At 53.0% G+C, this 23612-nt stretch overlaps 4 protein-coding genes across 6 annotated transcripts; 2 read left to right on the top strand and 2 right to left on the bottom strand.

Moving 5' to 3' along the window:
* The first annotated feature begins 8 nt into the window (after positions 1 to 8).
* Positions 9 to 5055, top strand: DCDC2B (doublecortin domain containing 2B). Its single transcript, XM_037149471.2, has 9 exons — positions 9 to 633; positions 1495 to 1546; positions 1956 to 2032; positions 2256 to 2387; positions 2680 to 2826; positions 2931 to 2970; positions 3756 to 3891; positions 4302 to 4405; positions 4669 to 5055. The coding sequence occupies exons 1-9, from the start codon at positions 383 to 385 to the stop codon at positions 4756 to 4758; spliced, it is 1029 nt and encodes a 342-aa protein (XP_037005366.2). The 5' UTR covers positions 9 to 382; the 3' UTR covers positions 4759 to 5055.
* Positions 5056 to 5080: 25 nt separating this feature from the next.
* On the bottom strand, positions 5081 to 9402 carry TMEM234 (transmembrane protein 234). 2 transcript variants are annotated; one of them, XM_037149470.2, is made up of 6 exons: positions 9364 to 9402; positions 8933 to 9084; positions 8130 to 8196; positions 6001 to 6093; positions 5783 to 5841; positions 5081 to 5402 (listed from the first exon to the last, which is right to left on the bottom strand). In XM_037149470.2, the coding sequence occupies exons 1-6, from the start codon at positions 9377 to 9379 to the stop codon at positions 5286 to 5288; spliced, it is 504 nt and encodes a 167-aa protein (XP_037005365.2). In that variant the 5' UTR covers positions 9380 to 9402; the 3' UTR covers positions 5081 to 5285. The 2 variants fall into 2 exon arrangements, with proteins under 2 accessions (XP_037005365.2, XP_037005364.1); XM_037149469.2 differs by having other exon boundaries at positions 5081 to 5841.
* On the top strand, positions 9286 to 16729 carry EIF3I (eukaryotic translation initiation factor 3 subunit I). Its single transcript, XM_037149464.2, has 11 exons — positions 9286 to 9502; positions 9596 to 9688; positions 10992 to 11079; positions 11374 to 11439; positions 12395 to 12544; positions 12627 to 12754; positions 15098 to 15208; positions 15331 to 15420; positions 15730 to 15803; positions 16300 to 16392; positions 16551 to 16729. The coding sequence occupies exons 1-11, from the start codon at positions 9311 to 9313 to the stop codon at positions 16630 to 16632; spliced, it is 1167 nt and encodes a 388-aa protein (XP_037005359.1). The 5' UTR covers positions 9286 to 9310; the 3' UTR covers positions 16633 to 16729.
* LOC119052303 (myotubularin-related protein 9-like) lies at positions 15961 to 23514 on the bottom strand. 2 transcript variants are annotated; one of them, XM_037149457.2, is made up of 10 exons: positions 22800 to 23514; positions 22522 to 22630; positions 22135 to 22203; positions 21846 to 22019; positions 21178 to 21404; positions 19242 to 19403; positions 18943 to 19084; positions 18642 to 18862; positions 17180 to 17331; positions 15961 to 17097 (listed from the first exon to the last, which is right to left on the bottom strand). In XM_037149457.2, the coding sequence occupies exons 1-10, from the start codon at positions 22979 to 22981 to the stop codon at positions 16967 to 16969; spliced, it is 1569 nt and encodes a 522-aa protein (XP_037005352.2). In that variant the 5' UTR covers positions 22982 to 23514; the 3' UTR covers positions 15961 to 16966. The 2 variants fall into 2 exon arrangements, with proteins under 2 accessions (XP_037005352.2, XP_037005351.2); XM_037149456.2 differs by having other exon boundaries at positions 22135 to 22260; positions 22800 to 23513.
* Positions 23515 to 23612: the final 98 nt, after the last annotated feature.

The raw sequence follows: 23612 nt of genomic DNA, 5'->3' as shown, positions 1-23612 counted from the left end.
CTTATAGGCCTGGGGTACCTGCCCCAGAGCTGGCTGGGAGCAGACTCCTAAGCTGATCCTCCTTTGAGCTCAGTTCTTGGGCTGTGGAGTGGCAGGGAGTTTCTGAGAAGCCCTCCATCTATCTGGTACCAGACCACCCGTATTTCAGAGTGCTCTCTGACAGTGCCTCTCTCACTGGGCCCCAGGGTCTCCTTACACCCTCTCTACTCTGGTGAGGCGCCCCCAAGGGCAGATTGAATGAGATCCTGACTCTAGTTAAGTGTCCCTGCTGCGGCTCTCCCTGCATTCCTGAGATGGCAGGCCTCCACCTCTGATTGGCACTGCTCCCAGGCCTGCCTTAGTTGCCTGACAACAGCTCTGCGTCTCTAGCTGAGAACACACCATGGCAGCCAAGAGGGTAGTGGTATACCGGAATGGGGACCCTTTCTGCCCAGGCCGCCAGCTGGTGGTCTCTCAGCGCCGCTTCCCCACCATGGAGACCTTCCTCAGTGAGGTAACATCAGCTGTGCAGGCCCCAGTGGCTGTGCGCACCCTCTACACACCTCGTCACGGCCACCGTATCACCAACCTGGCCGACCTGCAGAACGGAGGGCAGTATGTGGCTGCTGGCTTCGAACGGTTCTGCAAGCTCCAGTGAGTGGGCTGGGGTTGGGCAAAGAGCCTAGGGAGGGAGGTAACAGCAGTGGCTCGTGTTCAGTACTTGTTACGTGGAGGTGCTTTATACGCTGTCTCGGAGGGCAGCAACCCTGCAAAGGGGCTGGTCTTGCCCCCATTCTTTAGAAGGGGAAATCAAGACAGTGGAGTTAAGTAACAAATAGTGGAGCCAGAGTTTAGGTTGAAGTCTGACACTAATGTTCATGCTCATCACAGCCAGGACCAGCCGGTGGGAAGGAAAACACTCTGCAGGCTGAGCCCCTACCACGGGCTCTTCCTAACTGGGTCCTCTACCACCACCAAACACGCTGAATTCATCCACCACTGCACTCGGCCCCGTCTAGGCATCCCGTGCTCAGCATTAGGCCGGGGTCATTCCCCTCTGCAGATGGAGCTGTGCCTTCCAAGACAGGAGAAGAATTTGGGGGTCTGAGCTCCTGACTCAGAGCTGGCTTCCAGGCCCTACTGGGCTCTCAGCTGAGGTTACCTGCTGTAATGTAAGAAGCAAGGGGTTGGAATCTGGACAGACTTAGAATGTGGACTTTGTCACTTCTTTGGGTGAATCACTCTGAACTCCATACTTGAGATAAAACCGCCTACCCCATGAATGAGAAAATTTCTCACATCAGTAGGGTACTTAATGAACTAGTTTCAACCTTTAATCTTATGGTTTGTGTCAGCCTAACTCAGGACATTAAGGTAGGTTCAATCGCCAGCATCTGTTTCTGGACTGAGATGACTGGAACTGTTCCAATGGGAAGGGATGAGCTAGACCCTGGCCCCAAATTCTGGCAGCTACCAGGCTCCCCAAGATGACCTGTGATCTACCTGTGCTTTCAGCTATTCACCCTCTGGAGGGAAGGATCGAGGTGGGAAAAGCAGCAGACTACCTGTAAGTCTTCCCACTCCTGGGATTGCGCCCAATTTGGGGAGCCAGGGGCCCTAGGAAGGGCAGAATCTCTGCCAGTCCCATTGGGGGCAGTCTCCACACCTACTCTGGAATAGCTGGCATGCTTCCTGGGTGTAAGATCTCAAGACACTCCCCCCTTGCTCCTTTCCCACCCTTTTACTTTATCTCTAGGCTGTGGTCCCCAAAGAAAGAGGAAACTGTAAAACGCATGGGGCAGGGGTGCTTAGAATGGGACTTAGGTAGTTCACAGCATCATTTGGTGAGGATGTGACTAGTATCATCCCTCCTTGCCCCCTCTCCTGCCCCCGTCTGATTCCTTCCCCTCCCCTGCCCACTTGGACTGATCCACTCCTGACCAAAGGCCTCAACTCTTGCTTGACTTGGGTTTCAGGGTCGTCCCGTGACTCAGCACCCAGGCGACAGGGCCCTTGGCCGGAGGCTACCTGCAGGTTCCCCCTGCTATATCCAGTAAGTGCTGGCGTTCGGAGCAGGAACATAGAGTTTTGTCTCAGTGAGACCAAGATGTGAGTAGGTTTGTTCCAGGAGCCCCTGGTCCCTGGGTATAAGAAGTCCATCATGCTTGATGGGTGAAAATGGGCCAACACACTGGTTCTTGAACTGCCTTCCGGCCCCTTTCACACGTAGGAAACTCTGGGGATCCTTTCCCTTACCAGGCTGCTCTTTGTCCCAGTGTGTTCAGGAATGGGGACCTGCTAAGTCCCCCATTTGGCCTGAAGCTGTCCCAGGCTGCCAACGAGGACTGGGAGACAGTGTTGAAGCTCCTGACCGAGAAGGCCAAATTACGGACCGGGGCTGTGTGCAAGTGAGTGTGGGGCCCGGGGCTCCCGGAGTCCAAAGGGAGCCTCCTTACTGGTTCCGGCTGTCCTTACAGATGACAAGGCCAAAAGAAAGCACATGTCCCCAAGCGGGACTTCCCTCTGTGCCGGGGGAGAGGCTCCTCCAGCCCAGTTCTGGGAGCCAGGGCAGAGCCAAGGTGACCGGCCCTGGTGCGCAGGGGGCCAGTGGCCTTGGAATAGCTGTGCTCACCCCTCACAGTCTGCCAAATATGAAGAGCATCTTGCCCACCAGTCTTGTTCCGCTCACCTCTCTCCCAGACTCTGCACCCTGGAGGGGCTCCCGCTGGCAGCAAGGGAGGCACTGGTGAGTGGACGTTACTATGTGGCTGTTGGGGAAGATGAGTTCAAGGCCCTCCCCTATCTGGAGCTGCTGGTGCCTAGTCCCTCGTTGCCCAAGAGCTGCTGGTATGTATGTGTGCCGTGGGAAGGGTAGCTGGTTAGAGCAGAGGAAGCCACCTCAACTCCGCGTCCTCCTCTGTCTACTACCAGCCTTTTCTTTTTCGTTGCAGGCACCCCCGAGACCCAAAGCCTAGGCCCCACAAGCAGGGGGTAGGTGATGTGAGAGGCCAAAGACGGCAGGGAAAGGGACAGCGACTGGCTGGCTCCTCCTGCAGCTCGGGCTCTGTCCTGACCTCACTGCATCTTCTCAATAATCTTGTGAAAGAGAGACTTTTTTTTTAATTTTAAGAGAATGTTTATTTAGAAAGTTAGAGAGGTAGTAGACAGGCCCTTGAAGCTTAGGAGAGAGAAAGGCAGAGGTAATGCACCTTGGGGAAAGAAGAGGTAGAAGGGAGAGGGCACCAAAAGAGATATTATTATTCCTGTTTTCCAGAGGACAGACTGAAGTTCCAAGGAGTGAAGTAATTTGCCTAGGGTGACACAGTTATTGAGTGGCAGGGGCCAGACCAGGATCTGGGCTGGAAGTCAGCTCATCCCGGCTCTGTGAGGATCTTCAGGACTGATTGCCTGGACCTAATGCTTTCTTGCCAGGCTCGAGAAGCTTATCTGCCCACCCTGCACCCCCCCCCCCAACATCTTAGGTCAGATCTCTCCTATGAGATGAGCCAGTGAGCATGTGGTGCGGGGGGAGGGGTAGGTAGGGCGATGTGACAGGATTACCCTGGGCTTCTTGAGCACCAGGCACCAACTGCTCTGTCCCTGGACAAGGCAGCCTGATGGGAAGAGGGAGCAGGGAGGGAGGATGCAGCCTGTGAAGACGGACAGCTTCTCCTCTCAAAGCTCCCATGGGCACCAGGGGTATTCACGCCTGGACTGGGAGTAAGAAGGTAAGAACAGCCAGTGCCCATGGCCCAAGCTCACTGTCCCATCTACAGGCCCATGGCCATGGGGCACAGGTAGCCCAGCCTTCTCCAAAGGAACCAAGCCAAACTGAAATATCTGCTTTCTATGCCAGACCCCAGCTGGCCACTCAGCCAAGAAGCACCTTGCCCACTTTGTCATTTCCATCAGGTGAGGGGACCCTGGGACCCAGGCGCTTCCCAGCCACCTTCTCACTCGGACACAGGATGGTCCCTGATGTTGCGGGGATGGTCCACGGGGGCAAAATGCCCAGGGACGGAGGTGGCCCAGACCTCCGCTGAGCTGTCTCCTGTGCACAATACCCAGTTCCTGGCCCCTTTACAGGGACTTGGCATGTGAAAACAAGCACATGGAAACTCAAGGAAATAAGACTTCAGGGGTAGGGCTTGGAAGAGATGGGGATGGGGGCAAAAGCCTGCTTCTGAACTACCCTGCCATGCTCCAAGGTACCGAGAAATGTGGAGCAAAACTCAGGGGAAGAGGCTGACAGAGGAGGTCAAGGGAAAGAGCGCTGAGCGCTCCTCAGCCTGGGCATCAGCTAATGCTGCCCCTCTCATCAGGAGTCAAAGGAGTGTACAGGGCCCCCCACCCAAGAAAGGAGACAGAAGGGGCCCAGGAAGTAGCAGATGATGAAGACACCTGGACAGAGGAATCTTTGGATCAGGTGGGCTGGGGCTGGACACATTATGTTAGGACAGGAAGTGTCTTGTCTGGACAGAAACTGTCAGCCCTGGGTCCCAGGGACAGTTCACCTGCAACTGAGCAGATCTAACATCTCAAAGCCCCACTTCCTACTGTGTTAAGTGGAGGGCAGATCCTAATTTCTAAAGTCTCTTTTCTTCCTGGTGTTGGGAGACTTGGCTGAGGGCTGGAGGCTGGAGGTGGGATGCTAATGGCCCACCCTGTATGGCCTTCCTCCTACTGCAGAGGGCGGCACAGGTAGTGGAAGAGGCCCTGGAAAACCAGCCTGGGGCTGGGGCAGCTGTCTCAACCTCAGCACCTGCTCTGCCATCTTGAAGGCCAGCATCCCAGCCAATAACTGGGGACTGCCACTCTGCAGCCACATCTTGTCCTCAGCCCCCAGCAGCCTATACTGGAGGAGGAAGTGCCTCTCATGGGCCCACAGGGTCCTTCAGCCCCCTCAGACCCTCCCCAGTCTTCTGCTCCTAAACCCACAGCCCAGTCTTCCTTTCCTCTCTGAGCAGAGCAGCCCTAACCACAGAGGTCACTTCCTATGAGGTTCTCTGGCCAAAGAAAGGAATAGCCAGCTGAGCGTGGGGAAGAGACCACAAACTTAAGAGCAGGTCTGTCACAATAAAAGAATACTTACTAGCTTCCGTTTGTTTACTACAGATTTATTACAGGCTACTACTTGCCAGGCATTACGCAAAATGCCGGAGTTGGGCAGTGCTGGGGCTCACAGGTGTCTCTCTGTTTGAGGGGTGGGCTGTTGGGGATTGCCACCCACCCCATGGGTGGGATATGCAAGGCCGGCAGCCAGCCCCTCTTCCCTACATCTGCCATTCTGATGCACCTTCCTCTCCTCAGTTTCCCCCACCGCCAGCCAAGGTTTCTGACTGGGTCCTGGAGGCCTCCTGTTTGCATTTCTGGCTCAAAGACTGGAGCTGGCCCCATCCATGTAGCTGGGGTTGTGCCACCCACTGACCCCGCTGCCGTGATAGTCCAGAGCAGGTCAGAGTAACAGTGGCTGGGCTGGGGGCCTGATGTGACCGCAGGGAGAGGGCTGCTGCAGCAGAAAGGTTGCTGGGAGTGAGTGTGAAGTCCATTGTGCTAGGTCCTAGCCATAGATCAGCTCTTGCAAGTTACAAAACCCTTTCATTCTTGTTCTCTTATTGTGATCCACGAGGTAGCTATTACCCCCATAAGAGAGGAGGAAGCTGAGGCTCAGAGTGGGGAAGTGCTAAGTCCATCTGCTCACTGGCTGCACCCTGTGGCCCAACAGACTTCCTGGAGACGGCAGAGCTGGAGAGTGGCGCTGGCCCACTTAAAGGGCAGATGGTTGTCCATGGGTCTTGTTCACTGAGCTTGTGACGCAGAGTGTAATTCCGGCAGTGGTGAGCACCATGCCTGCTAATGTTCCTAGGATAATGGGTAGAATTCAAGTGGCTGAGCCCAGCGGCGCCAGCAGAGCTGGTGCAGGGCTGGAGGAAGGTCCTCTCCTCACCCACCCACAAGAGATGGCTCTGGGAAGGAACTAACCCAGTAGCCGCTTCCCATGTCTATGGTGGCCTGACTTACGTTTTCCACCAATATCTTCTCCAAGGACCTTCCCGACAACCAGTGTGAAGACGATGGACAGAGAGTTACTGATGGGCACAGCTAGGGTCAGATCTGAGCGATCACATTGAAAAGAATTACTGCGATGCAAAAAAATGCCTTTCCAAGCACAAAACACTTTCATTTCATCATCAGGAGGGCCTTTTAAAAAGATCCCTAGTGACCTCATTTCCCAGGTGAAGTCAGGTGTCCTGACTCCAAACTCAGTGCTCGCTCAGGGCTCCAGCATGAAGATCCAAACTGCAAAGTTTTGAACCACCCTGCTTTGCTGCTAAAAAGAGACCTTTGCACTCAGGGAGAGCTCCTGAGATCATGGGGACATCAGGATGGGCAGGCAGCCAAAGCCCCAGGATGCAGCAGAATGACCACAGTGACACCAAACACCACCGCCATCCACTGCACCAGGCACTGTGTGTGCATACCGCATTTAACCTGTGTAGCCACACAGCAAGAAAAGCATTATCGTCATGTGCATAAGTAAGGAGATGAAGGCTCATATAAGTCACATAAACTGAGGCAAATTGAGGACTCAAACCAAGGTCTGCCCGACTGCAAAGCGGCGCCCTTACTGAACTAATGGATAGGAACAACTCAAAACAGTAGGTGGAGCACACTGGGTTTCAGCTCAGGCTCCGGCCTCCTGGAGTTAAAGAAGAGAAAAAGATGTCAGAGGTCGGAGGCTGGTTATTCATTCAGAAGAGGCCTCACAGGGCTGGACCTCAGGTAGAGGTCACCAAAGCCCAGATTTGCACCTTAGTTTTGAAGCTCCAAGGAAGCGACTCCCAATAAACAAACTTGGAAAAGACTAATGGAGTTAACACTGTTAAAGTATATTACACTTAAATTTTGTACACTCAAAATTTGCTGAGAGGGTAGATTTCATGTTAAGTATTCTTACTACACGCACACACCCCCAAACAAAACACTAAGGAATAAGTCAGAAGCTGAGTTACTTGTTTACAAGGCAGACTCACAACAGCCAGGAAGACTCGATGCTCATGCAGGCTCCCAGCACATTCTTTCCCAGCACTCCCAGGCCTCACCGCTTCAGGTAGAGGAGGGAACTGTCTTGCTCCTCATCCCCTCTAAGGCCCCACCATTCCTGGCATTACCCACCCAGGACTGTGACACAACTCCTATTAACTCAGAGATGCTTCCTTAAGCTCACACACCTTCCACTGAATGCTGAGGCTCCTAACCACTGGTGTGCAATGGTGGGTGGAGAAGGGAGCCACTGTGGCCAGTGGAAGGGCAAGAACACTACAGTGAGGCAGACATCGGTCTCCGTCAGTAATCTTGGTTAAGTCACTCAGACACTCTGCGCCTGTTCCCCACACGTAAAACAGTGAAAGCAAGATAACATCTCCTTACAATAGGGTTGCTGTAAGATGAAATACAATAGTGCATTTATAGTCCCTGGCTGAAGCTAAAGGAAATGCTTAACAGCGACCACAGTTCTGATTATTAGAATGGGTGGGTGTTAAAGGCCAGGAGCCGAGTCGGTGATGAGAACCGGGGCCTAAAGCTGCAATTTGCTCAAAACTTGGTAAATGGCTCAGTGCAGTCAGCTGGCCAGAGGCTTTCAAACTTTCTCTTAAAAGAAGCACTATTGGGAGCCCAAAATGTAAAACAGATGAAAAGTAGAGTGACTCTAGCTGAAGCCGAGGCAGCAGGTCTGGAGGTTCCCTCCCTTCAAGTCCCTGGGGGGCCTGGGTGAAACTCTGAGGCAGCCGGGGGGGACGGGACTACAGCCGGGGGACTTCTCATAACAGAAGCATAAACTTTAGGTAATTCATGGCTTCAAAAACTTCTACACTGATGTAGGCCTTAAGACGGGTGAAACAAATTACAAAATGAGCCTTCCTCTTTCCTCTGCTGCTGCACAAAACTGCCAGACTTGAAAGCAACTCCAGTGCCTGGCAGCGTACTCACAATCAGCCCGCTGGGCCTCTGCAGCTCAGAGAAGGCGCAAAGGGAGACGGCGGGCTCTCCTGCACTCGTGGAAACAAGGTGTTACAGGCACCCGCCCCAAAGCGACTCTTTCAGTGGCCTCCACCACTAAGCACAACTGTTCTAAGCCCAAGACCCACCTGTTGATGCCAAGGTGAGGTAGTAGAGAAGGGAGCCACACTGATTGAGGAAAAAGGGCACCAGGTACTGGAAACAGAAGAAATATGAAGTCAGTGTGATTGCTTGGCTGAGCAGCACTGCCATCTTTGAGCTCCTAGAAATGCCTTGCCTCGGAGGAATAGCTACAAGGACCCACGGAACTAAGCCCTCTGAAAAGGACCCTTCCAGGGCAGGGGGAACTTACTAAGTGAACTCTCTCTTTGCCCGGAATGCCCTCTCCCTCGGCCCTGAATGCCAATCTCACTCCCTCCAAGAAGCCTTTCTGAGTCCCCTGGCTCCAGCCTGCCTCCTCTGAACTCATGCAGCACTTTACCTGTGCCTCTCCTAGCCCTTAGCCCTGACAGGTGGCTGTGTCTGACTTGTCTTCCCACAAACCTAGACTGGCAGCCTTTGGGTCAGAGGTAGTTCTCCATATCCTTCCTTATGCTCCCTCCCCAGAAAAATCTGAGCCTCAAGCCCTCCCTCGGGAAAGGTCTGTTGAACTATCATAATAAAAATACTAAATAAAAGTCATAGGTTGAGCACTAATTGTGTGCTAGGCCCAATGCTAAGTTATTTATGGGCTTCACCTCAATGTTCACAACTGCGCTTTAACATGTTCACCACTATTATTCCCATCTTACAGATGATGAACTGAGGCTCAAGGCAGACAAGTGACTGCTCCAAGAGCCTTCAGTGCGTCAGTGGCTGGGCGCAGATTCTGCCCAGACCTTTTTGACTCCGGAGATCAAATTCTTATTGGAGAGGTCATTCACAGACGCACCTCGATATTCAGGAAGAGAGTCTTCATCTCCTGCAGCAACTGCCGGACCCAGGTCCGCTCGTGAACCGGCTGCAGGTGGGAGGAGGCCCGCCTGAGCAGCGGCTGTGTGCCGCCCCACAGAGCGGCCACAAGCACCAGAGCCAGCACCTGCCCTGGATGAAGATGCGAGTGACCCTCTCCCCGCCACCAAATGGCAATTCGCCGGGCCCGCCAGCCTCCAGCCTCCCATCCCCAGCGAGCCGCCTCCACAGCCCTCCTTCGCCTTCCGATAAACTGGGGGTTGGATCATGGGAGATGGGTCCAAAAGCCCGGGATTTGGGGTTGTGGTAGGGGTCTGAGTTAGGTGATGGAAACGGAGTAGGAAATGAACTCTGGGATATGGGGATCTGCGGGTGTGAGAAGCCCACGGAGGGTATGGGTAGCCTACACACCGAAAGACGCCGCCATGGCAACGCCGGTCCCTTCCACTTCCGGGAACGAAAGGGCGGAGACCTACAATCCGGAAGTGGTTCTGAAGCCTTTTCCGGTCCTGCTCACGTTTTTTTCTTTCCTGGCATCACCGCAGGGATGGTGAGTTTCGCAGAGTTGGAGGTGTTACCGAGGGGTCCGGGGCTGGGGCAAGGGCCGATTTTGGGAGCTGACACTCTCGTCCTGTTTCCACAGAAGCCGATCCTGCTGCAGGGCCATGAGCGGTCCATTACTCAGATTAAATACAACCGCGAGGGAGACCTCCTCTTCACGGTGGCCAAGGACCCTGTGAGCATCGCCCAGAGGGCGGGGCGGCGGGACCCTGCCGAGGGGGCCTGGGAGGGAGCGAGTTCTGTTTGCCAGGGTGATGGGTAGACAAGGCAGTTTTGCCGCGAGAATCGAAGAGCGCCGCACTCTAAGAAGTAGGGAATGACCATCCCGGAGGTAGGTGGGCGAGAGCATTCTACCGGGAATGGTGGCAAAGAACTCAATTGTTAATAGAAAGGAGTAGTTGGGAAGAAGAAAAGCATGAGGCCTCTGTGGAATTGGGGCTGGACTGGGGTCAGTTCGTTCAGGGGGCCGGAAGGAGACTATTCTGGAAAAGAACAGAACTATTCTATCAGGATAGGGAAGCAGACCAATTTCTGGAGGGGAAAGCTGAACTCTGGACAGCGAGAGATGCAGAGCATTTAAGGAAGGTGCCTCTGGGCTCCTTTCAGTCAGTGCTTCTGGGCTCCAGCCTGCCACTCACCGACTGCAAACAGTCCCTCACACTAACTACCTTTTGAAGTACCTCCATATGGAGAAAATGAACTCCAGTGGCTTACAGCAGGGGCTCTGAAGCCAAACAGATCTGATTTGAATCTTGACTCCTGCATCCACCAGCAGTGTGACTTCGAGCATGTCATTTAACTTTTCTAAACTTTTAGTTTCCTGTTTTATAAAACATGGGTACTAATAGTACTTCCCTCATGGAGTTGTCTTTAGGATTAAATAAGATCATTCAAGTAAAGAGTAGAGCACAGAACCTGGTGCGTCTGAGTGCCTAATTGTTAGTCACTTACACTTTAAATTCCTTAGACATCATTTTATTGGAATAGCCTCACAGCCATCCTTTGAAGAAGGCATTGTTGTGGCCGTCTTTTACAGGTGGGAAACTGAAGTTAAGAGTGGAGAAGCACCGTACCTGAGCTAATACAGTGAGGCAGCGGCAGAGCAGTGACTAAAACCCAGGCTGTTCTGCTACTGACAGGTCCCCCTGGCACAGGACACCAAAGCTCCTGTTTTCCTGGACTTGCCCACAGCTTGACCTTTTCTTCTGCTGAAGGTGTTGTAGTCTGCGGGAGGGCTGGGACAGAGGCAAATGGAGACATTTTTGTTGGCCTTCTGACTCCCCTGCTACTTCTCTGCAGGTAGTGGGAGGATTCAGGAGTTAATCTCCTTTGCCAGCAAGCTGCTATTTCCCAGGAGATGCTCAGGAGTGGGCAGAGGACCTGGCTAGAGGCTGCTGAGGGTTCCTGAGGCAAAAATAGGAAGCCATTGCTCTGCCTGGGTGTGTTCTGCCCTGTCACACTGTCTTTGACCCCTCTAGATTGTCAATGTTTGGTATTCTGTGAATGGCGAGAGGCTGGGAACCTACATGGGCCATACTGGAGCTGTGTGGTGTGTAGACGCTGACTGTATCCTTGTCTTTGCTCCAAGTGTATGTTCCCAGGGTCTGCCAGCAATGGGGAGGCTGTTGACTCGGAGCTGGGAATCTGGGGTGCTATTGCGAGTCCAGACACCTACTCCCCTCCCCTCCTACTCCCCAGTCTGCTCACAGGTTGGGAGGACATTTAGGACAAGTTCGGTTTCGGTTGATGAGGTTAGAGTGCTCTGAGGTAAGGGAGGAAGGAGGGCCCTCTGGAGCTGAACAGGGAGGTATTTAGTTGGGCTCAGGTGAACTTGGTCGTGTTTCTTAACACCCTCTCCAGGGGACACCAAACATGTCCTCACCGGCTCAGCTGACAACAGCTGTCGTCTCTGGGACTGTGAAACAGGTAAGCCTGGGTCGTGCTTTTCTAGCAGACAGTGAGGACCTACAGTGTACTGTTGAAGCACATAGGGTCTGAGGAAACAGAGGTAAGTCCAGAGATGGTTCCTCCTAGTCTAGGGAGCAAGAAACAGGTGAGAAAGTAAAGAACGCAGATTAGAAAGGTGGCAGGCCACATCGAGGAAGCATAGAGCACTGCAGAAGGCCAGAGCCTGCCACGGAGACTGACCGCCTGGAATGGGGTGGGAGCAGCCCAGAAAGATTTCCCAAGGCAAATGTCACGTGGGCCGAGGCTTAAAGGATGAGAAAGAGGTCATCACTTTGGCACATGCAGGGATGAAAGCATGGCAAGTGTCATGTCCAAGTCATCTGATCTGACAGGAGCTCCTGCTTCTTGGGGAATGAAATGGATAATGGAGCAGATGAGGCAGAGGCTAGGACCAGAACAGGCCTTGAATGCCAAACTCAGGAGCGAGGCGTTCTGCAGTACTTGGTGTGCTGTGGGGGTCCCTGAGCAGGGAAGAGTGGTGGTCTGCGTTAAATTTCCTCTTCAGATTGGGTAGTAGTGGGGAGCACTGAAAGAACTGAGACTAAAGATGGGATTCTATATAGCTGCTCAGTTTAGTAAATATTTACTGGGCACCCAATTCTGTGCCGGGTCTATGCTGGGCACTGGGGACAACCAGAGAAATTAGAACAGGTCTTTGCCGTAGTGGAGCACATTCTGAGAAGGAAACAGTTGTCTTGCAGTCCACTGTGAGCAGTGCCACATTAGCAGGCTGTCCAAGGAGACACCATGGTGAAGAAGTTCAGTGACTTGAGCCAAAGCATAGCAGTGAGGAAGAGGAGGGTGGCAGGTTGGAGTCACTAGGCAGGAGAAACAGTGAGACATGGTGACAGGAAGGTATAGTTTCCCTGTGCGGCAACAGGCAAGGAGTAGCCCAGCCTCTCTCTGCCCCCAGGGAAGCAGCTGGCCCTACTCAAGACTAATTCAGCTGTCCGGACCTGTGGCTTTGACTTTGGGGGCAACATCATCATGTTCTCCACGGACAAGCAGATGGGCTACCAGTGCTTTGTGAGCTTCTTTGACCTGCGGGATCCCAGCCAGATTGGTAAGGGCTGGGCCTAGGGCTGGGGTTGAGGTGAAGGGTGCATCCCCAAAGTCCCAGGCCTGACGTCTGCTGGCCCACACAGACAACAATGAGCCCTACATGAAGATCCCTTGCAATGACTCCAAGATCACCAGTGCCGTTTGGGGACCGCTAGGGGAGTGCATCATTGCGGGCCATGAGAGTGGAGAGCTCAACCAGTATAGCGCCAAGGTAAGGGGCTGTGTGGGGCCTGAGCTCCCCAGAGTGATTTCCTACAAGAGGCAGGATTGCACAGTGGTTAAGAGCGAGGACTAGACTTAAATACAGATTTTACCGTGGTTGAGCTATGTGATCTTGGGCAAGTTACCTAACTTCCCTGGGCCTGTTTATCTGTCAGATGTTACAAGGGTTTAATAATAATTAGATGTTTGAACCGTGGCTGGTGTGGCTCAGTTTGAGTGCCAGCCTGTGAACCAAAGCGTTGCCAGTTTGATTCCCAGTCAGGGCACATTTCTGGGTTGTGGGCCAGGTCCCCAGTTGGAGGCACATGAGAGGCAACCACACATTGATGTTTCTCTCTTTCTCCCTCCCTTCCCCTCTCTATAAGAATAAATGAATAGAATTTTTAAAAAATAGTAATAATAATTAGGTGATTGAAAAACTTGTCACAGAGTTCTCAGGGTCTGTCAGTAATGATCACAGTTAAGTATTTTCCTGCTATCCCTGAGTTCCAGGGCCCTGCCCCAGGGGGAGATAGTCTGGCAAACAGCACAGGAGTCAGGTTGCAAGTTGTGCTACCACAGAGGTCTCAGTCAAGTGCAGGGAGTGTCCTCTGTCACAGAGGAGGTGGCACATACATTAAGCCGTGTACAGTGAGTGGAGCTTCACACAGGAAGAGAAGTACATCACGGGCAGAGTTAAGGGCGGGTATGGGTTCTTCAGGAAATCTGGTATCACTGGCACGTGGCATTGGGGAAGGTGGACAGGGATTCTGAGTGTGAGGAGTTAAAGAGTGATTTTTTTAGACAGTAAGGAGTCTTTAAATGGTTATTCATGATCAGATTTCCTCTTTAAAAAGCTTTTGCAGGCTACAGTTTGGAGAACAGACCTGAACTAGGCAATAGCCTTGGGGATATGGAGTGCCTAACAGTCAAGAGATAATTAAGGGTGACTGACAAAAATGAGATGGATGAGGGAAGAACGGGTATAAAGTCCCCGCTGTCGGAGACTTCTGATTCGGGCAATTGCTTTTCTCGGGAATGCTGGGATGTAATACTGGGGTGTAATACCATGAAGCTTAGTCACTCACTCAGCAAGCACTGACCGTGGTCCACTAGGCACCAGGCCTACCCACAGGAAGGGAACGGGAACCAAGGTCAAAAGCGTAAATGACGCTTGATGCCAGCAAATAGAACTGATCTGTGCCCCCAGGTAGGCCGGACCGCAAAACTGGTTCATGTTCCCCAAAATGTAGGAGCCAGATACATCCCTACCATGTTGATGGAGAAAAAAATACATTCCTCCCTCAGAATAGGTAAAAATAAGAAAAGGAAATGAATACTTTTTATTTAATTATTTACATTGATCTTAAAGAAACACCAATTTGTTGTTCCACTTATTTATGCATTCATTGGTTGATCTTGTACATGTCCTGACCAGGGATTGAACTTGCAACCTTGGTGTATCGGGACGACTCTCTAACCAACTGAGCTACCCTGCCAGGGCAGGAAATTAATGTTTTCTGAGGGTCTACTGTGTTCAGATGTTTACAGGACATAGGCCAGGTGCTTGTCACAACAAAGTCAAATGAAACCACACATTTTGGACAGAATGTTCAATGAGTGATTAGGTTTGCAGTATCTTCACAGTGCACCGGGCAGTGGGCTTTTAGCAGTCTGGTTTTCTAGACAAACTGAGGCACTGAAAAGTACTTGTAGGGACAGACTCAACTCTGCTCTTTCTACGACACAGTCTGGTGGGTTGTGGGAAGGGAAAGCAGATGAAACGGCCCTTCAAGAAGACGTAGGAAAAGGCGGACACGCAGCAGGGCCCCTGGAGTGTGGTCCAGACCCTGGTGGGGAAGAGGGATAAGCTCAGGCGCTCTGCCTCTTACTGTTGGCATGCTCTCCGAGTCATGCCGCCTCTCTGAACCTTAGTGTCTTCCTTTTAACATTTCTGTTCAAGGATCCACTCCGTTGGATAATCGTGAGGATTAAATGAAGGAGTTGTTAAGTGCTTAGCCCATTGCGTTGCAATTAGTAGCTGTACAATAATATTTGTTGAAAACAGGAATAAATGGAAACTGCTCTACCATTGTTATGTGGTGATTAATGAATAGGTCCATGTGTTCTCCTAGATGGACCGGCAGTGTTTATGAAACTTGTGCATACACGGGCCAGGTTAGGATGTAGGCTTGGGCAGGGAGAGGGAGTAAACGTCAGTTCAGGGGATATTTGGTCCCCGCCCAAACACCCCGAGCCCTTGATGGGACAGGAAGCACTCTAGACTCCTGGCTGAGGAATGGGGCTGGTGGGATTGGGGCTGGTGAGAGCCTCACTCTTCTTCCTCCCCAAGTCTGGAGAGGTGCTGGTGAATGTTAAGGAACACTCCCGGCAGATCAACGACATCCAGTTATCCAGGGACATGACCATGTTTGTCACAGCATCCAAGGACAACACAGCCAAGGTGAGCCTGGGCGGGGGTCTAGCAGGGCTGCTCCCACGCTCCTGCACAGCCCCTCGAGGTGCCTGACTTCCCCCAAGTAATTTCCTTTTACAGATCCCTCCCCACCCGCCTTCTCTCTCCAGCTCTTTGACTCCACCACCCTCGAACATCAGAAGACTTTCCGGACGGAACGTCCTGTCAACTCAGCTGCCCTCTCTCCTAACTATGACCATGTAAGTGCGTCCCACCCAGGCTGCCTGGTAAAGCATCCCTGTGCTTCCAGAGTCCGGATGTTTGCCTAGCAGTTAAGACAGAACTCTGGGGGAAAACAGTGTCTGGCAGAGATTCCCCGAGCATCAGCGAGGCTGGACAATTGAAAAGCCCCAGGAGTAGGGGTGGCTCAAGTATCTTTGTCCCCTGCCCTACTGAGTACCCTCCTAGTCCGATGTGGGAGACACTAAAAGTTTATGGGGTGAGGGGAAAAAACAGAAAATGGGTTTGTGTGTCCTTTGAACCTGCCTAGAGTTCCTTCTTCCCTTCAGGTGGTGCTGGGCGGTGGTCAGGAAGCCATGGACGTAACCACCACCTCCACCAGGATTGGCAAGTTCGAGGCCAGGTAACGGGGGAGAGAGCTCTTCCACACCCACACCTCATGGCGTGTCTTTCGTGATGGACACAAACCACGTAACTAAGGAGCCAGATTCGTGGCCCTCCTGTGACAAGTGTGTAGTGTAGCAAACAGTTAAGAGCATGAACTCAGGCTCACTCTGGCACCCTGGACACATCATTGTATTCCTCTGTGCCAAGTTATCCTCGGCTGTATTATGGGGACAGTGATAATATACGTATCTCCTAAAATTGTGCTGATTAAATAAACGAGTCAGTACTGCCCAGCTCTCAGCGCTGCCCAGCACATGGGAAGAAGTGTCAGCTGTGTATGCAGGCAAACGTTTGGGCCCAGTCCCCCCTCACTTAATGTTCACCCTCATTCCCCACATCCCGGTTTCCCCACTTTATAGTCTGTGCTGGCAGTGGTACCTCCAAAGTATTTTGGAAGGAGGTGGAGAGTAAATAAATCATCTGCCCCTTATCACCACCCTTTTTCTCTCCAGGTTCTTCCATTTGGCCTTTGAGGAGGAGTTTGGAAGAGTCAAAGGTCACTTCGGACCTATCAACAGTGTTGCCTTCCATCCTGATGGGAAGAGGTAGGGCCGGGGGGAGGGAAAGGGAGCGGGGCTCAGCCAGGTCTGGTCCCTGCCCCACAGGCGCACCACCCCCACCCCAGCCCTTTCCCAGGCCCTGCCCCACGGCCCGCCTCCCCCAAGAGCAAGCGTCTGACTGGTCCCTGGCTCTCTCTTTCCAGCTACAGCAGTGGTGGTGAAGATGGTTATGTCCGCATCCACTACTTCGACCCACAGTACTTTGAATTTGAGTTTGAGGCTTAAGAAGCTGGATCTCCATCCTGGCCAGGGAAAAAGTTTCTGGGCCGGGGGCTCACAGAAACTTTTGGACTCTGAGAAATAATAAATTAGTTTGGAAATACATGTTTCTGGTCAGATTTTGTGGGGTCTGTTTAATCATTTTCCCTTCTCAATGTGACACCCCGGTGAGCTGATACCTCTATTATTTGGACCTCCCTACACTTGGGACACTGCAAACCTGGAACTTCAGTATTATGGACTAGGGCTGGTTGCAGGCACCCTCTTTCAAGGTCCAAGGATGCGGGGGGGCCTAGAGGGGTCTCAGGAGCATCTCGGCCACTCTGTGAGACGCCAGCACTTAGGGCTGGGGCTCAGAGGCTGAAACCACTGGCGGAGGGTCTTTGGTCTTCTCATCTGTCACTATTTGCCACACCTTCTCCCATACTGCCTCTGAGTGCTCAGGTGGGCGGGTCTGGCGCAGAAATAGGCCTGCGGAGGAAGAAGAGGACAGGTAAGAAAGTTGAGGGAGAGGAGAACTCCCTGGGGGGGGGGGGGCGGTGGGGAGGGTCACCTTGCCACAGTCGCAGGCTCTGGGGCTCCACAGAAGGCCAAATGGCCAAAGGATTGAGTACGTAGAGTGGGTTCCTGAGTCTTCGCTGCTCTTTTGACTGGTTGAGCCCAGACCACAAGGAGTGCGTTTGAGTTCTGACTTCACACAGGCATCTGGAGGGAGGGAGTTTCCACATTCAGCTACGGGCTCTGGGATTCTTAGTAGGGTGACAGCCACCCTGGGGCAGCTATAGCCTCTCTTTCCTGCAAATGTCACCGCCAGCCAGACTCTTTACTGGGCACCAGGATAAAGCAGAACCAGACCAAGGCCTGGTTCTTAAGGAGTTCCACTTGGCCTTCCCTGAAGGTGTCAGGGAAGGTTAATCAGGCACCATGCCATTTGCGCTGGTTCTAGTAGCAGAAGTTTAATAGGTGTTCACTTAGGAGGAGGAACTGCAGGTGCAAGATGGAGAAAGTGGAAAAGAGCCCCACGTGACTGTTGATAGGTCAGAACTGGTGAGTTTTTTAAAAAAAACGGATAAATGATGAAAGTGGAAATAATGACAGCAGTGTGGAATGTGAGTGGTCCACAGGGGAAAGAATGTGAGTTTGGACTGCGGTTGGTCCCAAAGAAGGGGCCTTTGACAGGAGAGGACTGGGCTAAGAAATTTTTAGGAGAAGAATTGCAAAGGATGGGGGCAGGGAGGAGGTAAATAAGACAACGACTTCTAACCTGGATGACCCATGAGTGGGGTTAGTAAAAACAGCGGGTGGTGGGCTAGGCAACAAAAGGTAACATCTTCCTGGAGAGGACTGAATCCTCCCCACATTTGAGTCTTAAGAGAAAAAGACGGCTTTTTGGGACTCACTGGGAGCATATGCAACAAGCCAACGGAGTAATAAAAATAACCCACTTGTGAGCCCACTACCTGCCAGGCACTGTACGTAGCACATCGCATGCTTCAACTCCACTAAACCCCATCCCCCGCCCCCCATAGATTATGGCTGTGGTTACGATCCTCTCTTCGCTACTGATGCGTAAACTCACTCAGGTTTGCTTCTGATTATCCAGCAGGTGAGTGATGGAGTCCGAATCTGAGCCCAAACAATTGGATGCAGCTTTCGACCTCTATTGCTTCACTAGAATCAACATTAATGTGGTAAAGAGCCCCAGAAATGATTTCTTTTTGCAGCAACTTTATCTTTCAGTCCTTGTTTTTAAGCAAGGGGTGCAACTGCTCTTGACTGTGGACAGCGTGGGTAGGGCCAAAGGACTGGCCTTGGACCCATCCACCTCTGGGTTAAGTCAGGGGAATGAGTGAGATATGGAGGTAGGAAAGCAGAGGACACCTGGAGTTTTCCTAAGAGAGAAACTCATCTGAAAGGGAAAAGGGTCACATAAGGAAGTAGGGTGCTGATGCAGAAGGCGCCTGACGCTGTCCTGTGCCTGTCCCCTGACCCACCTTAACACCCCCATAGCTCACCTCTCCTTTTCGCTGTTGCAGAGGAAGGTGCCGAAAGGGGAGGCATAGGCGTGCTCAAACAGTGCCAACAGCAGCCCCTCCCCAAACTCCAGCGACAGTGGGAACTGGCGGCCCAGCTGCCACACACAGTCCAGGAAGAGGAGAAAGGTGGGTGCCTCGTGCTTGGGGCGGGCGTGGGAGAAGGCTGAGTGGGCACAGCGCAGCTGGAAGGGGTGGCCAGCCTGAGGAGGGGCAGAGCAATGGGCGTGAGGAAGATGGGTTTTGGGATGGAGGGGGAGGGCTGGGCTGGGTGGCCACTTACCTGGATCCACTCCCGCTCCACCAGTTCCTGGAATCCAGCCATGGTCCGGCTCAGGGGGTCCAGGATGAGTTGGGCCAGTGACGTCACCAGCAGGGTACTGTCCATGCCTTCAGCTCCATGCACCAGAACACAGGCCCCTTCCCTGTGAGCCCAGGGCTTGTCAACATTGGCTAGTCCTTCCCTGCCTGAGGCAGCCAGGCCAGGAATAGAATTGGTATAGTTCTAGGCTCTATTTGCTTACTGAGATATGGTTTTGTGCCCAAAGATTGAGAGCCCCGCCCATCCCACCCTGTTCTTACCTCTCTATTCCCTGGGCTGCTAGGCAGGCCGTGCTCAGTGCCTCCTGCACGTGTGCCAGCCAGCGGCAGCTCTCCAGCCGACTAAGCCACTGGTCCATGCTCTGCTCCAGGTCCCCACAGGCCTCCACCAGGCGCACAAAGCTTTCCTGTAGGGGTCGTCCCCTGCACGAGTGGGAGTCTGTTAACCCCTCCGCCAGGCCAGGCCCCCGTGAGCACAGCTTGGGAACCAATGCTCCAGACCAAAGAGGGAGAAATAGAACCCTCGGAGGAGTGGATTGGACAAGAGGGACCCAGGACCCTTTGGGAAGCCCACCTAATCAAATGGAAATGATTCAGTATTCTTGAGGATTCCCTAATCTGATGCAGGAGGCCCATTACCCTTTGGGGAGAACTGTTCTGTTTCAGGGGACAAGCATTACCTGGGGAGGGGTCTCAGCACTCTGGGGAAACACAGAATGCCCTGGGAAACCACCAATTTGATGGAAGTATCACACTAGCCTTGATGTACCCCAATTTGATGGGAGTACTGACTTCCTGGGGAGCCCCATTCTGACAGGAGAAACACGATACTCTAGGGATTCTGGTATCTGCTCCTACTTCCCCAAAACAGTAACCTCCTGCCAGAAAATCTTTACTTTTAATTTTTAATTTTAAATACAGTTGACGTACAATCTTAATTTCAAATGTGCAATGCAGTGATTAGACTTTTATATAACTTACAAAGTGATCCCCCATAAATCTAGTGCCCACCTGGCACCATACATAGTTATTACAATATTATTGACTATATTCCCTATGCTACATTTTACATCCCATTTTTATTTTATTTTACTTTTATTTTTTACTTGTTGATTGTCTGAGGGAGAGAGGAAGGAAGAGAGATATATAGAAAGAGAAATATCAATTTGTTGTTCCACTTATTCATACACTCATTGGTTGATTCTTGTATGCACCCCGACAGGAGATAGAACCCACAGCTTTGGTGTATCAGGATGATGCCCTAACCAACTGAGCTACCCGGCCAGGGCTTACAATCCCCTTTTCAAAACCCTTCAGTAACTCTGCATTGCCTTTAGGACAAAGTCTGAGCTCCTAGTCAGGGCATTGAAGATCTTAGCTCTGGCCCCTGCTGCCCCCTTAGGCCCACTCTACCTCCACTTCACACAGGACACTCCCACCATGCCCAGTGTTATCTGCAGTTCCCCAAACAGGACAGACGAGCAGGCTCCCAGCTCCTAAACACCTGCAGTGCTTTCCACATGGAATGTCATCTCCCACCCTCCAAAACTCCTCTTCCTCGCTCCAGTCTCAGCTAAAACATCCTATTTCGAGAGCATCTTTCGTTAGACTGCCTACACTGAGAGAGGCAACTCCTCCGTGCTGCTACTTATCACACTGAACTGTTAACTGCCCGCTTCCCGTTCACTGTTGGTCTCTCAGCCATGTCTGGGCTAGCCATTATCTAAGCCTTTGTGCTCAGTGCTGGTTGAATAAATGAGTAAACAGAGCTTTGAATTCTGGTTAGGGGAGCAGCACACCAGTGCACCCTCCTCAAAGCACAAAAACTGCCTCAGGACCTCCTCTTGGTACTACCCTCATCTGGAGACTGAGGGGATAGGTCCAGCTGGGCAGATACAGGTCCTCAGGGCAGGGGGCTGGGACCAATGCAGAGGGATGTGTGTGTGTGTGTCTGTCTGTCTGTGGTGAGGTTGTTCCTGGAAGAAAATTTTCAGTCTAATGTAAAGAGGAATTTTTCCTTTCCTGCAGAGTTGGAGTGGGGCTGTGCAAGTGGGGATGCTCATCTGGTGGGATGGCTTCAGGAAAGGCCCAGCAGTCCTCGAGCCTCCTGTAACGCAGCCCTTCCCCGTCTATTCCCCCTCCCCCATCCATGAAGAGTCCTGCAGGAGAGCCTGGGAGAGTATGGGCAGCCCCTTACCTCTCCAGGGGCCGATGCAGCCGTTTCCAGCCTGGGTAGGCGGCCTTGGACTCTGTGCCACCGCCAGTCATGCGGGACTGTTTGGCGGTCTGGGCTGAGCGCGTATCCACGATGAAGCCACGGGCCCCAGGGCGAGCCCCCGCCAGCACGGCTCGCAGCAGCTCCTCATCCTCAGCACAGCGCCGCTTCTGGGGCCCGATCGAGGGCTGGCTGGAACGTAGCAGTACCTGCAGACAGGAACTCAGCTCCGGATCTACAGACTGGAGCGGGGCAGAGTTGGCAGGGGCGGGCTGGGACACGGGACTTACGAACGGAACTGGCAAGCCTCAGATCAGGTCTGGGTTGCTTGTGGCGGGACGGGTAGGGACCGGAGGGGTAGACGCGCGCGGGCCCTGCGTGGACAGCAGAGAGACTAGACTTCGGGGGCCAGGGGGCGGGGCCAGGGAGTTAGACTCCGAAACCGGAAGAGGGGCGGGGCCGGAATGGGGAATCCAGAATTGAGCAGAGCCTGCGGGGCCTGTTGGCGGCACCCCCTGGCACTTCCAGAAAGGGCTAAAAGCCTGTATCCGGGCAGCAGCAGGGCAGCGAATTGGCCCAGCCATTGCAGAAAAGGGCCCGGTAGGGACCCGGTTGGTCCTAGCAGCGAGTCTGGGGAGAGTTGGGCTTACGGTTCCGCTGCGAGCATGGTGGTAGCTGAGCACAGGGAAGCGGCCTCCCTGGCGAAAACGGGCGCTGTGTGCCAGGGTGGCGTCGTCCACAGCGCGAGGAACGATCACCGCGCGGGGGTAACTGGGGCACAAGCTGAAGTCCTCGTTCACCTTACTCAGCCTCCACGCGTCGGTCTGCGGTGCAAGGAGTGGGAAAGGCCAAGTCTAGAGTACCCAGTGCGTGCCACTTCCCGGAGCTCCTCCCAGGCCCGGCCCTTCCACAGCCCCAGGCCCCCACGAGCGCACCCACCTCGAGAGCTACTCTCTTGTAGTAGCTTTCGGGCAGGTGGAAGTGCCAGGCGTCACCCAATCTCAAGCCCTTGGGACGATAGAAGAACGGATAGGAGGTGATGACCGATTCCAGGGAGGACAGCGCCTGGGGAAGGAAGTCAGGGGATCTGGGAAAGGTGGAACCATCTCACCATGACCTTACAGCCCCTTGATCCTGCAGCACCCGCCTCTCCAAGCACTGCAGAGCACCCTGCATCCCCTAGCCATTAGCTGTGCCCCGGGCTAACACTGGCAGCTGAATACACTTGCTCAGTAACCCCTATTTACTCCTTGTTGCAGGAAAGGGGTACCCTTTAAGGTACCCCTTAAGGTACCTTTAAGGACCTCGGGTGCACCCGTGGCGTACCTCTATGGCGCGGGCTATGTCCAGCGTCGCTTCCACTCCCTCTATGCGCAGTTCTAGCACGCACAGGTCCTTACAGCGCAGCGTGATGGTGCCAGAGTCACCCGCGACCCTGGGGATGGACGGGTTTAGGCTTAGTATCCCCCGCCATCCATTAGGGGAGGAGAAACCAGTTTTATAAAATGGTTTCTAATGCACCAGCTACTTCTGCCCTTGCCCCTTCCCCTCTCCACGGGGAGGCGCGAGGTCCCCAACTCCGGGGTCGCCCCTGCCAAGCTCACCGTTTCTCGATGGAGTCGACACTACGCAACAGCAGCAGCCACAGGTCTGTCGCTTGGGGTCCTGGAGACAGCAGCAGGTGGTGGCCCGTAACGCAAAGCGTGCCGCGCAGCGGGGACGCCTCCGAGCCACTCAAGAGCTTAGCTTGGGCCTGCCTGGTGCAGATCAGCTCCGAAAACTCCATTCCGCCTGTGGTGGGCCTCGGGCCCAGCAAAAGGACAGACTCCAGGAGCGTCAGGCAGGGTAGAACGCGGGCTCCGAAAGGAACAGGAACTGGTTGGGCAGCTGTTAAGGAGCCCCTTGGACAAAGGGACCACACCCTTTCAAAGGAATTTCCCCCTCTTATTGCCAACACCTCTTAGCGATTACCTCAGACAGAACTTGTTAAGGAAACGTTAATTTCGCCACCTGTGAAATGGGGCGAATAATCTTGCTTAAGCCTTTAACCTCGTTCCTAATTCGCAGGAGGCACTCAATATTTTTTCTTTTACTTCTTCTCTTTTCTTTTCTTTGCGGGGGGAGTTCCTTTTTCTCCCCAGAATGTCTCACAAAAGAGCAGAATATTGCCTCTGAAGACGAGGCAAAACAATGCTAGTTCTGTAAACTGTTTCTTCTCGTGCGAATCCATAAACTGCCACAGAACAACATAAAGGATATTTTTTATTTTTTTAGACTGCCTTGCTGGCACTCCTGTTAACTTAAAGAAAGAAAAATGCCATCCCTTCTCGTGGACCGTGGTGGAGGAGGTGGAAAGTGTGGGTGTAAACTAATGGGAACTGCCTACTTCCTCCTTTACATTTTAGGCTGGGTGGGGG

Source organism: Artibeus jamaicensis, unplaced genomic scaffold, assembly GCF_021234435.1.
Source record: "Artibeus jamaicensis isolate MK-2021 breed Jamaican fruit bat unplaced genomic scaffold, CSHL_Jam_final scaffold_847, whole genome shotgun sequence".
NCBI classification, from domain to species: domain Eukaryota; kingdom Metazoa; phylum Chordata; class Mammalia; order Chiroptera; family Phyllostomidae; genus Artibeus; species Artibeus jamaicensis.
The sequence above is the reverse complement of the archived record's forward strand: the minus strand, read 5'-3'. Positions and strand labels throughout refer to the sequence as shown.